The following is a 16,655-nucleotide window of genomic DNA, read 5'->3' on the forward strand; positions in this document are numbered from 1 at the left end:
AATAAGAGAAATCTCCAATGACCTTGATCTCAACAAATGTTATCCAGGATATGATCCTGAACAACATTCAAGAGGTTTTAGCCGTCGCTCAAACACCTCGCGTACCTAATGCTAATGCTGGCAGTACTGACCTCTTGTGAAGCTGGTCCCATTTTTTTCAAAAATTGAAAAAATAAGTAGAGTTCTAGTTGCCCCCGCCAAGAGTTTTAGAGTTCTCTATCAATTTTCGAAATAGTTCCGTCGATTAAGGAGTGAAAACATCATTTGAAGTATGGGGGAGAGGAGGGGGGAGAGACCAACTTCACGAAACTTTGAAGGGCTATAATTTCTTAACGATTCATTTTAGCACTTTCATTCATATAGGACAATCAATAAAACTCTTTGGGCAAACAGAACTCTCAAGAAAATACCGGATTTCCGGACCAAAATTTCAAAAAAATTAACTTTAAAAAAAAATTTTTTTTTAGATTTCCGGCATTCTGTTATAAATTCTGATTGGGGAGCCCTCCAAAAAGTTCTAATCATTATCCTTAATAATAAAACAGCTGAGATCGCAAATAAAAAAGTTATAGCGCCTTGAAAAAGTCAAAAGTTGAAATTTTTCCAAGTTCACACAGATCAACATTTTTTTTCGGAAATCCGATATTTTCTTTAGAGTTCTGATTGCGCCCCCCCTCCCAAGAATTCTAATGATTATCCTTAATAATCAATGCGTTGAAACCGATATCTAAAAAGTTTTAGGGCTTTGAAGTTTCAACTTTTAAAATTTTTCCAAGTTCACACAGGTCAAAAATTTTTTTCGGAAATCCAGTACTTTCTTTAGAATTCTGCCCCCCCTCCCCCAAGAATTCTATCGATTGTCCTATATGGATAAAAGTGCTAAAATAAACCGTTAAGAAATTATAGCCCTTCAAAATTTCGGAATCATGAAGTTGTCTTCCGATACTTCAAATGGTGTTTTCACCCCTTTAATAGATGGAATTATTTTTAAAATTGATAGAGAACTCTAGAACTCTTGGGAGGTAACCAGAACTCTACTTATTTTTTCAATTTTTGGAGAAAGTGGGACCAGCTCTTCACAGAGGTGCAGTATTTTCAAGCATCATAATTCAAAAAGTACTTAATAAAAAATATTTTCTTATAGCGTTTTGAGAAGTTCTGAACAGCTATTAGATTCTGGAATCAAGAGTGTTCCATAAAAAAAAATCGATATGACCTTGACCTAACCTTGGCATCGCCACCCAAGGATAAACTCATAATACTATCTTATGTCCTCCTCGAAGTCATAAAACTTTTGTCTGAAATATTTTTTTTCTAAAATGCACTAATCAAGAGAAATTTGAGATCGTCATTAAAAATGGGACACCCTGAACACACACCACACGCACGTACGCACGCACGCACGCACGCGCGTGTGTGTGTACATATTGAGTGTGTATGTGTAGTTCCACATAACTGGATAAACTTTTAATATTAATTGGCTCGTCATGTGAATTGTGGCGAAATCCAATATTGGCATTACTATGAAAAACGATCGAATCGATCCTTGCGTAGTAGGCACCATCGTCACGTGTTCATGAAAACTACGTGGGTGTTGGATACTCCGTTTGCTTATTTATGGAATTTAATAAGTCATTCAAGTGTCCAAGGTGCGGAGCCTTGGTCAGTCATACAAAGTATGTAAGTCGCTAAAATTTGCATTACACCTAAAATTAGTAATATTGATCGCCGTATCCATAGTTTGTGTATGCACTCATTATTGTTTGCGATGGATTTCGGTCAAAATAAAAAATGACATAAACATAAATGCGGTATGTTAGTTAAATGGAACATGCGCACGATCGATGTCAAATCATGACTATGTCAAGGAAGCTCGCGTTTATTCTTCCCATAACACAAAATAAGATACATAATAGTATTATGTTTTAATACTATATCAATTTATTTGTATTCTTTATTAAATATCATAAAATGTTATCGCTGAGCATTTAGTATCGCTGAGTAAAAAAAATTGTCATATCGACAATCGTATCGTGAGTGATTAAAAAAATCTGCCTTGACAGGTTCAACTATAAGTGCATATCGCAACGTCTGGAACCTTGACTCAAGCCAACAGTGCAACTCCTATAGAAAACTATCCGATGATCTCGTTCGTGGGAACTCACCACTGGAGAAGAAGGACGTGCTACGACCAATGCACTCGGTGGCGGGTGGTGAATTCGGTGGCGCCGACGAGGAGGACGACGCGGCGGTAGCGGAGCGGTATCTAGTGCCCTTCCAAATCACTAGCTTGCCCAACACCGTCAGCAGAGACTCGCGCAAGGTGTTGTGCCGGCTGCCGCCGCCCAGGCTGCTAGACGAGTCTCTCTTCGAGCACTCGCCCACCGCTTCCACCTCATCGGACGACGAAGCGAGAGCGAGCGCGTGCGATCGCTGCAGACCGCCGCTAGTCGTTACCTCCAGCTGCGGTTGTTGTAATTGCAACTGCTGCTTGTTCCGCTGCGTTTTCCGTCGCTTCTTTCGTTTCCTGCGGTTGTTACCACCGCCATCATCGTCTTCCTCGACCTCCTGCATCGAGTATCTGCGCTGTCCATCTGCTTCGCTGCCCCTGGACACTGTCGTTGTCCTCGCGGTATCTCGACGCGTCGTCGCATCCGTCGACTCGATCTCGCCGTCATAGTCCTTCACCTTTTAGTTGCGCGACATGTAAACGCTTACGTTAACTCACGTTCAAGGGTGGGTAGGAACGATCGGTCGAGGACACACCGTTTGGTACGAGAGATGCGCTTTTTCATTCTATTGTTTACGATCATGGACGAGGGCAAGAATTCTCATTGATCGCGATGCGCGTCAGAAAACATCGAATAAGTATAAAGAAATACAAGCTAAAGGTGTAATCGAAGATTAGTGGCAAGGATGTGCAGACTTTATTTTGTTATTAGAATTGCTAAAAAAGCCAAAGAATTAGCAAATTCTTCAAAATTTGTGCTAAGAATAGATGTGGCATTTCATGAAACATTCCATTTATATAGTCAGGTTATTGGCTAGGCGACTCTACTGGTAACTGTTCAATTTAATATTTTCCAAGCATAAAATAGGATTAAAATAGGCGCTATTATCTGCTTCTGCAGATCTTGTTTGTTAATGCTTAAAAATAAATTGACCACTTTGAGAAGCCTCGCGAAACTTCAACGTCATTTCACGATATTGCATTTTTATGAGGATTGCGTAAAGTGTAAAATTGTTTATAAAAGGGATCTAAATCGATTTAAATCAATTAACCTTAGCTAATTAAGTCATGAATAATGTACATAAATGCATATATATATATATATATATATATATATATATATATATATACACACACACACACACACACGTTTGCTTCATAACATGAAAATAAGAATAATTTTAGATTGATATAATAATTTTGCACGCGTACGTCTCAAGTCCAAAAGAAACTTGTTGCGATATATCTACTCTTCATAAGCATAAATATTGATTACACATTTCGGTGAAGCTAGCGCCATTTTCATATAACTTTTAATTTCGATATAACTTATGTGACCTAGTGCTCACTTTATATGCCCTACCTACTTACTGTTTGTGAGTAATTATACAATGAATTTACCAAATAGCATTAATAAAGTATGCATGCAGATTGTCCATCTGACTCGATTGCATTAATTTATTGCTCAGTTGGTTCATTCTTCAGTTGGTTATTGTTAGTAAAACAAAATGTAGAACATTGTGATCACGATGTAATATTTTGTTATTTTTTTGTCAAGTCCAAAATTGAAAACTATTACGTAGTAAGTAATTGCTTTCCATAATTATCAAGAGATGATTGTTAGTAATACATTTTATTGTAGCTTTGTATTTATCATGTAATATATGTATTGAGAATAAAGTATTTAGTTTATATTTTTGTTTATAACTAAAGAGAGAAAAACTTTGCAAAGTAGAACTAACGCGTGACTTTGCGCCAAGACACTACCAGTGTCTCTTGATATAGTTAACCCCTAGATTATACTGAACGTACATGCATCAATTGTAACGTTTTTTTTATTATTCCAAATCCTGGATTTTGTTATTTCAAATTGAATTTTAAGTTACCTGCTAATTTACCTGCTAAAAATTGTGAAAATAATAATAAATAAGTCAATTGTATGGAAAACAGTTCTTCGTGCATTCTTACATATCAGTATATCTTTTTTAATAATCTTATAAAAGCAACACTGGAACACTTGAATTACTTTATGTTTCATTTTTCTGATATTTTTCTATAAAAAAGTCATATATTTTTTTAATGTTCAAATGTTTCTTCTTTTGATCATCAGTTTTCAATTTTGAATAGAAAAGAATTAGAAAAAATTGTTTAGTTAAGTCATACAAGATCCCGGATACCTCAATTGATAAATTTCTAACTTTATGGCACGATTTTTCATTATATATATTTATGGCACGATTAACTTGCGATTAGGCTTAACCTGATGTTTTATCCAATGGGCTTCATTTAGGATGATATCATAAATACCATTGGATAAAATATTAGATTAAGCTTAATCACAGGTTAATCAAATAATGAAAAATCGGACCCAAATGTTTTAAAAAAAGCTCTAACAATTAAATATAAAAAATAGAAAATCCTTGGAATTCTAAAACATAAATAAGAAGAAGCATAACTAATACAGCTGCATACGCAAGATATTTTTTGCCAAAGTCATATATTTAAAATTAAAAATGTAACCGTGGCCAAGTCTTGGCCATCATCAGTACAATAAAAGAATGCGAGATGTTAAATAATAAAATGCCGATTAAGATGTCGAAGTGAAGTTTATATCCGAAAATTATTCTGATTCCTTGATTTTTTTGACATAAGATTAAATCTTATTTCTTGATCGCTGTATGTTAACACGGGATTGCCAAATTCTGACAAAAAATTTAAATAAGTTATTATCTTAATTTAATAGGTAATATAATTTATTAGGTAACTTAATTATAAAAACTTACCATGTATTACCACAACAATCAATTACTGTTGCAATGTTATTTGGTGAAAAATATTTACGAAGACCAAAAATTTTATGTTAATTAATATGAATATTAAGTAAGAAAGTTCGTGTTATAATGATCCTGAAATTCTTTTTCAAACATCAGAAACTTTAAAAAAGAAATCAGATCTTTGTTAATTGTAAAGAAATTTTGCAACTGATTCGTGAAGGACGATTGCGCACTGTGTGTTCCACTTTGCTAGCAATTTATCATTTATGTAGGCCGCGTAAAATAAATCCCGAAGATCGAGGGTGTTCTAGAAAACGCGTAAAAAGCAGCGCGGTGCATACAAGTATAGATCGCGCGGCATGCGTGCGTGAAAACATGTCACGGACAAAGCGAATAGAGACTTTTTCCGGTACTCGCGACAAAGCTTCAGCATGTCGATGAACATAAAGTTGAACGTCTATAAGAGCTTTATTGGCTGTTATAAGCTGCGACCGTATGTCGCCGCATTTTTTTCTCTTCGCGGATGACGTACACGCACGAGAAAGTGTATGTCAAAGTCTATGTTGATGATCAGTACTGTGATGCACGAATTAGTTAAAATGCATACTCAAATAACATGCATGTCCAAAAAGAATCCACATCAAACGTTTTACAAATGTCTTGAGGAGATCTTTATGACATGATGTTCGTGAAAGACATCTTCATGACATCTTAAAGACATGTTATGTCCATATTTCGGACATATTGTTCTCCAAGTATACATATAAGCGCAAATAGCAAAACAGCGAATGATTTCGTATTTTTATAATTCTAGAAAATTAAAATTCTAATCTTAAAAGAATAAAAATCTAATCATAATTATCTCTTTATTACTCCATATCTTGAGTTATAAGAAATATTTTTGATTCTATTCTATTTTTGTAGCATTCACGTCATTTTACATTTTAATTGTGTGAAATCATATTGAAATCTTCTATAATAATTCAAAATATGTATGGAGCTCGCTTGACCAAACTGTACAAATGTTTCGACCGATTGGCTCAAATGCTCCAATTTACTCTTGCAAGCTGGTTTTAAGCTACACGCGATGGCAATTTCACATGTAACAAGATTAAACTTGCATTCGAGAAAGTGTAACAGAATATCGATTAGTGAAGTCAAATGTTTCACTCACTAAGGAATTATAGATTTAAAAAATTATTTTATTATAAAATACAAATGTGCGTGTGTGTTGAGTGTGTCCATATAATTTTAGCTTTATATATATTTTATATAAATATTATATTTTGTCTAGCTGAGAATTCGCGTGCACATAATTTCCATAAAACATTTACGAGTAGATATATCGCCATGATAAGACTAATCAATTATCTTTAAAAACTTTTTCTCTGTCTGGACAAGTATATGAATGTCGAGTATGAATAATACAATCACTATGGGAATAAAAAATGAATAAGGATAGGAATGCGTCTATGTTAATCAAAAAACTTGACAAATCTATATATGTTTCACGGTAATAGCTCATTCGCATCGATAAAGTCACATTCAAAGCGCATTACTTGTCAAACGGAACGCGGGCTAGCGAACGGAAGTCCATTGCATAATATCGAAAATTACGTAACTTTTCAGTCTCGTTGTTGTGTACTCAGGAAGTCAAATTGTCCTTCCAAGCATTGTTTTCGATTCGATATCGGACGAAATTAAAACGCATATTTTGTGCGTTATATCAGAAAAAAAGCAGAATCATACATCATTATGTTATTGTAAAAGAAAAAAATTATTAAATTACGTTTAATAGAAATAATTTTTTAATGTTTTTGAAAAATCTAACTTTACATTACATATCTACTGGAGATCATACTTAGCTTCTTAGCATATTATGTTACACAACAGGCAACATTATAATTGTGATTACGCTGCAGTGCGTTATTATTGCCACTTATACTTAAATTATGTAACTACAAAATTAGATGTAAGCTCCTGCTTGCTAATATGAACTTGCAGGTCAGACACAAGACAATCTATTTTTATGAGAAATGTCGTGTCATCTATATTTAATTAAAAACTTAAACAATAAAGATTGATTGCTGTTAATATAAAAAAATCTTAAAGGTCTAAAATAATATATTAAAAAAATGTTCTGCTTGTTTTTTAAATTGTTTTAATGAAAAGGAAAATCCCAGATTTCTCCTTTAATCGGAAACATCACATAAAATGGTAACGAAATGTTAAGCAATTACTTTGTCCGGATAGGTACGTGGATTAAAATTTCGCCAGTGATCGCTCGGCAATACAATCGTCGAGTATTCCGTATTTTCTCGAGCACGATCTCTCTGTTAACGGAGATATAACCGCTTCTTTTTACGACGTGTATTTCGCGCGACTCCCGTTCGTCGCATCCTCGAGAGGGATTGAGGACTCACCTCGAAGACCTCGAGTTCCAGCGTGTCGACCTCGACGCTCATCGTCTATCCTACGCAAACTATAAACCCTCTATAAGGCCAACCTCTTCTGCCACCTTCTGGCACCTGAGCCACGCTGCTGCCGGTGGAGAGACGACGACCTCGTCCTCTCCCCCGCTTCGCGCTTCGTCTCTTACATAGTTCTTCCACCTGGGGGCCACCACCGTCTTCTCGTCCCCGTCGATCATCGCGGGGCCGCATTAGTCCGGCAGCATTAATGACATCTCACGATCCAAATTCTGCTGTATCTGGTCACCGCACCACCACCGTTCCTACCACTCGACTGCTTCTCTCGACTGTTCTGATAACCCGACTGACTCGGTTGTCCAATCGACATTCTCCCGTAGGGTCTAAACATCCGACGATGCTGTGTACAACCCAAGCGTACGTCTTTCACCCGATAGAACGAGTGCAATTGTTCGCCACCGTGGTAAGTAACCAGAAAATGTGAGAAAATTTCGTTGAGACTTATCTCGGTGTTCCAAACGAGTCACGAAAATTTCGATTTACAAAAATTTTACTTTTCGCAAGACACGATAGGCATTCTTTCCGCGACACAGCTTTGACGTTTAAAGTCTTCTTCTTCTTCGATGTAATCGCTACGTCTTGTTTGCAGTTGTAACGAAATTCTGCAAGGAAATCATCAATCCTGTCATCAAAATCCATGCACGGATAAAAGATCAAAAGAATAACGATGTGGAAGACTGCATTTGAATTATTCGCAATGAGAACGTTACGACATCGCTAATCGTCCCTTGTAGTCTGGTTTTTAGAAACTTTTCAACTAGAGATTGATCGTTACAATAACAAGTGAATCTTGTAGTAAAATTCATCATTTTTATTATTTAAAATATAATATTCTGGAAAAATTATACTTGTTTATATCGATAAAAATATGTTTTAGTATCGCAATTAACATCAACTTACAAATTATATCCTTTTCATTGTTACACAACCTTGAAATTATAGGAGCTAATTCGAGCTGACAATGAGTTGCCACGTGTAAGAAAAAAAGGAATGGCATATTGCTATATCGTTGCTCTCCTTACATGCGATAATGCGATTTATTCATGGTTAGACGCGCGTTATCTAACACGCCTTTTCTTGATTCTGTTATCAAGAAAATAGGAAAACACTAGATTATCGTACTCATTTGAGACTAGAATTTAATTATTATTTAATCCTTATTCGGATATTAAAAATAATACAACAGAGTGTTTACTGAAAAACTCTTTAAAATAACATTCTCTGAGAATTAATGGATTTTCCAGGTATTTTGTTCAAAATTCCAGATAAGATTAAACGATGTTTTAAATGCAACTTCAAAATATATTAGGTGTTGGAATTAATTCGTAGCGTTTTTTAATGAAAGAATGTTATTTATTTCACATGAGCATTAAAAAATACATTAATAAAAGTACTTCCCATCACTTGTAAAACGCTACGAATTAATTCCAACACCTAATAGGAGTGCAAGTAATGAAAACAAATTATATACTAAATTAATAGAAGATAAGAATTCCACGAGATACTTGTATATCTATATTTTCTACAATTGGACCAATGAAACTTATAGAACAATGGAAAATATTCACAATATAATATTAGTAAGCTACACTCTTTTGCTGAATATTGTCTTATACTTATCTCGCCTTTTTTTTTAAATTCGCGCGCGAGATATGCAAATATAATCGTGAATATACACGGATATGTATGCCATTATTGCTTAACCGATTGTCAACATTTTGCATTAGCAAGACAATATGATCAGAAAGAAACAGAAATAAGTAAAATTCCAAAAATTTTTTTATGCTGATAAAGTTCCATAAAAATCTCTCATTTTCAAGGATAAAAAAGAAGTCTTCTAAAAATTTCAGGTTTTTTTTAGGTAGTAGACATTCTGCATAAGCAATTTCTCTTTATCTTCTCATAAAAAATTTAAAGATTTTTTTAATGCACAAAAAATGGTATTTTAAGAGTTATCATTTTTTAAGTCAATTATTTATTGTAATTACAATGTATAATAAATAATAAATATTATAAAATATTATAAAATGATGTAATTTGCAAAATTAATAAGCAAATATATAAAAAAATTAATAAAAAAATTAATAGTACTGTGAGTATAGTACAACAAAAATATACATATCGAAATAGTAACCGCATATATCGTCGCATATATGTCGGATTATTCTCTTAAGTAGACGTTTCCCATTCTCGAACATGTCATAGAAAAAGATTGTAATACATACTTATCCACGTGTAGGTTAATTATCATTTTGTCAGTAATCGGAGATGTCTCGCAATGAACAAACGACAGTGTATGGTACCCCGTTTTCTAGAGGCGGTCGTCCGTTTCTCATTAATTTTATAGCTGATACGTCTATGAAATCAATTACTTTTAATATTTATGCATAAATACCAATTGATCGCACGGAAAGCGGCGCATTTATTCCGTTTCTAGACCAGAATAATCGAGCAGGTAATAAAACAACTGTGCATCGCAAAATGCATCTGCATTTCCGTCTCGTCCATAATGAGCTTATCGAGAATACTGAAAACGCTAACAATTTACGATTATTCATTCGAAGATGACTCCAGTATCATGAGTCTGTAACTCTTAACAACAATGCTAATATCTCATTATATTAGTTTTGTTCATGTTTAAAATCCATAAAAATTTAAAACGAGAAAAATGTATATTCGGACATTGAAAAAAAAAAAAAAAGCGAAGATTTTGGATGTGAAAAGCAACGCAAACAGATCTAGGCCCATTTCTACCAATGTAGATTAACTTTAATCTTAGTTTAACTTACTCTTCATCTAATTTTCAGAATAAACAATTGATTGAACCGAAATTAAAATTAAACTATATTGGTAAAAAGGGGCATTAAAATTAGAAAAAGATAAAAAATAAGTTGGACCGAGTTAAAGCTAATCTTACATTGCATTGGTGGAACCAGGCCATAATTGTTACATAGATTTATATATGAAAAAAAATTGCAAAACAATGTAATGATATCAAATTATTATTAAGAATTACAGAAATGGGGTACTGAGATAATAAGAAAGTAAATAAAGAAGCCAATTTTCATTAGGTGTTAATTAAAAGTAGACATTCATTTTTCAAGAAGCCGTCAAAAAATATGAAGGTATATCAGCGTATATTCAACTAATAAACATAGTGCGTGAGATAACGCTCCTTCAAAGTTACTATTGAGAGCAACAAGAACACTCTTGCGTATTAAGTACACGCGTACTCGAACTAGTGTTGAGTAGATCCTTCAAGAGCAGCGTTCGGCACGCTCTTCACCATCCTTGATGCCGTATACTAGAATAAAGTCATCGTTCGCCCAAGCTGCTACATTTGTTTTAGCAACAAAAATACTTGGGCTTTCTCCCGAAATAATATGGCAAACGGATCTTGCAGTAGCCACGCGTTCGAGCCCGGAAATTTCCGCCGACGCCATACTTATCCCTCGATATCACATTGGAAACACATATAGAAGAAATTCTGATATAATAAGATAATAGATAATAATGCTTAATCAAGATATCATTCCGGTTTAGCCGAAATACCATTGATTGAAATATCATTCTGCTCATAATTAGCATATGGATTCATGGTTTCAGAAAATGAGACAAATAGTATACTATTTGAGGTTTTACATTTAAGAATGTATTATATTTTTTAAAAAAATAAAAAAATGATTTTCTACATTATATTTGAAAGTAATACAAAAAGTGTGAAAAGTGTGGTTATATTTAAAATCTAGTTCAAATATTATTTCAATAAAAAGCAGACACGTTTTTAAAAAATATTGTAATCAAAATGAAATGCGAAAATTTTCACTTAAATTATAAAATAGTATTGTTAAATTTAAATATTGACCTCCCTTCCTCTCCCCCCCTCTTTCTCTCTCTCCTTGCTACCCCCTTCGCCCTTCCCTCTCTCTTTCATTCATTGAATTATAAATACGTATAATATTCATTTTTATATGGAAACTATAAATTTCTAGTTCGTCATTTTTTGGAGAGATTGTAAAACTCTGATACATCCTTAAGAAACAAAATAATTCAACGACTTTTAATTTTTTATTAAGTTAAGGGGATGCTGGAGTGACCAAAACTAAGGAACTGTGGAGACATTGCAGATCGATATAATTCTCCGAATTTACTGAACGGAATAAAAAATCCTTTTTTAACAGAATTAAAGTAGACACAAAATTTGGTGGTGCTGCAGTAGACTTTATACTAAAATCGAAAAAAAAAATAGTTCAAAACTTACATTTTTTCAACTCATAAAGCTGTTATCTGACGTAGATGTTTTCTTAATACAAAAGTTTGTATAGCTCCTATGGATAAAACGACAGTTCAGCGTTTTATATACACAAACAATACTGACAATGAGTTTATGAAATTAAGATTGAAAGCTTAAAAAGAAAGAACCACAGCACAAGTTATAGTTTGTGATATTTAATTATTACATTCATTAAAACATTAAACGTTTCGGCCACAATCTGGCCATCTTCAGTAATTCAATAATATTCTTAAAACGCAGAGTTACATCTAGTTGACATTAAATTCAACAGTCGAGAGTTGTAATTAAATAAACATGTTCTTTTGTATGTGAAGATGCTTGCTTCATGCAGTAATGTTACACGGTCAATTGTCATATCAAGAAAAGTGTAGAACAAGAATTTCCTGATTCTAAATAAAATTGTATATATTAAAATCTTCTAGTCAGAATATAAAGAAAAAGAATCATTACCTGTTTTACAGCAAAAAAACCAAACGATGAATCTCGAATATTTCTTTTACACAGTTAGAATTTTGTCGTGACATTATGTGTTGTTATTTGTCCTATCATATATTTTACCACTATTTATATATCTGAGTCAAAATTTCTAGAAAGTTCTAGAATTGTTTATTAACAGAAAGAGACATCCTTTTTTAGAAGAGGAAAATTACTGTGGACTTTTTACTGTGGACTTTGGCGATGATAACGGCATACATTTCCTAGATGTTAAATTAATGAGACAGGAAGGAAATATCATCTTCGATATTTATAAAAAACCTACCAATTCTGGGAGATATCTGAATTATTTTTCGAATCATCCGTTAGAAAAAGGGGAGTTATTATTGGGCAATTTGATAGAAGTCTATTCTTATCCCATCCTATATTTCATGAAAAAAACATCTCTGAATTAATTCACACGTTTCTAAGTAATGGTTATCCTTTAAAGTTTATATTTTCTACAATAAATAATAGAATTAAAACGTTGGAAAACAGAACTAATTTAGATAAAAATCTTAAAGAAATTAATAATGAATGTGACTCTAATGTTACTTCTAAAAAATTTTTCACGTTACCATATTTGGGCAAGGTTTCGGAAAAATTTTAAAAACTTTCACATATGTACGGTTTTAATATAGCTTATAAACCAATGAATAAATTGAATACATTTATTAAGACAGGAAAGGATGCTTTGCCTAAGGATGACCAATGCGGAGTAGTTTATAAAATTAATTGCTTAAACTGTGAATCTTCTTATGTTGGCCAAACCAAAAGGAAATTAAAAACTCGGATTAAAGAACATAAAGCTGATATAAGAAAACCTTCTTCCGAAATTTCTGTGGTCTCACGTCACCGTACGAATGAGATGCATGAATTAGATTGGGATAATATAAGAATTTTAGATAGAGAACAATCTTTAGCGAAAAGAAGAATTTCGGAAATGATACATATAAAAAGACAAACAAGTGGTATCAATAAGCAAAGTGACACGGAAGGTTTGCCTGAGGTTTATTTTCCTCTTCTAAAAAAGGATGTCTCTTTCTGTTAATAAACAATTCTAGAACTTTCTAAAAATTTTGACTCAGATATATAAATAGTGGTAAAATATATGATAGGACAAATAACAACACATAATGTCACGACAAAATTCTAACTGTGTAAAAGAAATATTCGAGATTCATCGTTTGGTTTTTTTGCTGTAAAACAGGTAATGATTCTTTTTCTTTATATTCTGACTAGAAGATTTTAATATATACAATTTTATTTAGAATCAGGAAATTCTTGTTCTACACTTTTCTTGATATGACAATTGACCGTGTAACATTACTGCATGAAGCAAGCATCTTCACATACAAAAGAACATGTTTATTTAATTACAACTCTCGACTGTTGAATTTAATGTCAACTAGATGTAACTCTGCGTTTTAAGAATATTATTGAATTACTGAAGATGGCCAGATTGTGGCCGAAACGTTTAATGTTTTAATGAATGTAATAATAATTAAATATCACAAACTATAACTTGTGCTGTGGTTTTTTATGCTCTTATTTTTTATATGTGTTAATATTAGAACCACGTTAGTTTCAAAATATTTTTTAAAAAGAAAGATTTATATCGATCTGCAAATTACGTATATATGAATGCTGAGCGACGACCCGGAATGATAAACAAAGCAATAACTATGTCTAACAATAGATGCTCGATCTTGCAAGAGTGTTGCAATATGTTAAATAAGGACAGATGAATGCGTTTGAGAAAGACAAAATATATAATAAATAAATTATAAGAAATAAATGAAAGACTACTATTACCGAATTTGGAATTAAAAAAAAGTTTGTACACTATTGACCTTAATCAAGTTTCGATCGTCGCTTCAGCATCCCTTTAATCGTTTACTTAATTTTTTCGAATAAAATGATGTTTTTCACTTTTCATCTGAAGATAAAAAAGCGCTTAAGATAAAGCTGAAATCTTCATTAGTGAAGCCAGCTGTTCGCTGAGAGGAATCGTAAACAAATCATTTTATACCCGAGAGTGCTAAATATAGAGCAACGTGAGTACGGATGTGAATATATATACATTCGGCATAATTAGCCCCGGATCTTCTAGCACGGAGTGACGTGTGGAAGTCTATAACAAGAGCTCTTATGATCTTGTCTGGATTTCGTCTGCACAGCATGGAGTTTTCAACGATAATGGAACCGCGCGGTACTTCACTTCCGTTAGCAAGTACGTAGCGTGACGATTCTTTTTTATATAGGATTGTTGTAGTAATTCAAATTGTTAGATTTTTATCTAATATTTGCACAAACAAATAATTAGTCATTTATCAGGAAATTGATTGAACGAGCAAAAGTGATCTTGCATATTTTTTCTGAAACGCAAAAATTTTGAAATAAGTGAGGATATCTTATGTATATTTTCTCAGAATCAAAGATACCGAAAGCTAAATAAAAAGTATAATAATCACGTCAATATGAAGACAGTGTAATCCTCGGAGTGTGTAAGTGTATATATAATGTATCTTCTCGATACACATTAAAGATAAATAATTAATTCTCTTTATTTCTAGAGACAGAAGGAGACTTCATATCAGGGATGCTCTTTTATAAAAAAGAGAAAAGAGAAGAAATTCGGAGCAATCTCGAAGTGTCGGCTTGCGATCGAAATACATATGTACATCCAATTATATAATACTTCTTTTTACATGCGTATGTCATGTATTTATTCATTTTTCTCTTTAGAGAGAATTTTACAAGACTCGCGTAAAATAAAGTATTAATAATGAATACTTGTAAAACAATTGGGACTGACATCGATACGTGCCAATTATGTCAATAGGAATCGTGTTATATTCCGGCATGCGTTGCAAAAGTGCCGACGTCTTCATAGTGATGATTGTAATATGACGAAACGTCAAATATTCCGTCGATGTGAGAACGCGAAATAAATGCAGTATGCGTTCGGTTATCAATTGTATCAGATGCATCGTCGTCGTATATACGCGACCGTTTCCAGCATCCGAGATGCGTTGTGTAGCTCGTTGACAGTACAGAAAACTTCTTTGCAGCATCTTAGGTCTTATAAAAATGGTGTTGTCGATGTTCCAAATCTCTATTTGAAAAAAATGTAATAGCAATAAACAATATTACAATCCAAAAATGAAAATATTCCGTAATTTTTTATGCTATTCGCTTTATTACATAAGCCCTTCGAAAATATCGATTTGAAGACAATTAAATTAATATTAAATAAATCCAACACACCCGCGTGTTCTTATCGCGTCAGAACATTTGCAACATCTCAGGTCCGTTATGTAACTCGTATCGTTTCACGTGAGGCTACGATGAAGCACTTCGAAGAATACGAACGACGATATACGGCGCTAGCCAAGCCACAGAACTTTTTTGCACCTTCAGTCGCGGTAACGGCGAATGTATATTCAATAATTGGCACTCGACCAAGGCGTCCTGTCATTCGTTTCAATTATCTGGCTTTGTTGGTGACACAATCGGCTCTGCATCTAGACGAACAACGATATTGAGTCAAGTGCCTTTTTTCCTTTCTCTTTATTCAATACGGCTGTATGGTAATGAGAAATGCTGCGATTGTGTCTTGCACGGTAATATAATGCAAATCTATTTATATTAACAGATTTAGATCATTTTGGCTACGCAAGTTCAAGACCAAGTATCTTCAGCGGAAATATAGAAATATACTATATTTCTGTTTCTTTTTCTCGAACTGATTTGTTTAGACATGATATTGTTTAATATTGTTTAATTCCTAAATGGAGTTATATTTATTTAATTTATTATTAGCTGGAATTCAGAATTTCAAATAAATTTTTTAAAATTAAAAATCTAGTTGTTAAAAACGACGTCATATTAAATATTAAAACAATATTGAGAAATACTATGTTAATACTTTTTTATTTGACATGAAATGCCAGAAGAATTATTTATAAATATAAAAGGACAAAGTATCACACATTATCAAACCGTATTACGACAGGACTCGCAAATATCGAAGAGACACAAGTTCTGCCAGCTCACTGTCGGATTATCACATAATGAAACAATAATGAAATAATCCACGCGAAGTCACAATTTTCTAGGAAACATACGCAAAAAATAGAGCTCCTAATATCGCTGTTGAAAAGTTTGCATGACCAGAAGCATTTTATCATTTATAATTAGGTCTATAAATCGATTAGAATTTATGACTCCGAATTTCGAAAAAACATTGAAAAAAAAACTAAATGTTAATAAATATTTCTTTGATAATCACACTGAGAGAAAATAAAATAGTTGTGACAAATATAAATTTGACAACTTTTACAATTTAAGTACCTGTAATTAGTTTTACAAAGAAATAGTAACTAAAGTAG

The 16,655-nt window shown here is 33.0% G+C and overlaps 1 protein-coding gene and 1 long non-coding RNA gene across 5 annotated transcripts in view; one reads left to right on the forward strand and one right to left on the reverse strand.

The window, feature by feature from the left end:
- ATP8B (ATPase phospholipid transporting 8B) overlaps positions 1 to 16,655 on the reverse strand; it is a 46,740-nt gene that overhangs the window by 14,250 nt on the left and 15,835 nt on the right. The window contains exons 3-4 of one of the 2 annotated variants that reach the window (XM_087408805.1): positions 7,511 to 8,095; positions 2,166 to 2,688 (exon numbers count right to left, since the gene is read on the reverse strand). In XM_087408805.1, the coding sequence (XP_087264931.1) occupies positions 2,166 to 2,688; positions 7,511 to 7,654 (667 nt within the window). In that variant the 5' untranslated portion in view covers positions 7,655 to 8,095. Of the gene's footprint in view, positions 1 to 2,165; positions 2,689 to 7,427; positions 8,096 to 16,655 lie in introns of those variants that run through there. The other variant, XM_087408806.1, reaches the window with a different exon arrangement.
- LOC147908845 (uncharacterized) lies at positions 7,794 to 15,433 on the forward strand. Of its 3 annotated transcripts, none has more exons than XR_015545981.1 (3): positions 7,794 to 7,896; positions 8,083 to 14,768; positions 14,838 to 15,433. It is a non-coding gene; the product is annotated as an uncharacterized LOC147908845 (long non-coding RNA). The 3 variants fall into 3 exon arrangements; XR_015545980.1 differs by having other exon boundaries at positions 8,083 to 13,471; positions 13,533 to 15,433; XR_015545979.1 differs by having other exon boundaries at positions 8,083 to 15,433.

Source organism: Acromyrmex echinatior, chromosome 8 (genome assembly GCF_024713525.1).
Source record: "Acromyrmex echinatior isolate Ae372 chromosome 8, ASM2471352v2, whole genome shotgun sequence".
NCBI lineage: Eukaryota > Metazoa > Arthropoda > Insecta > Hymenoptera > Formicidae > Acromyrmex > Acromyrmex echinatior.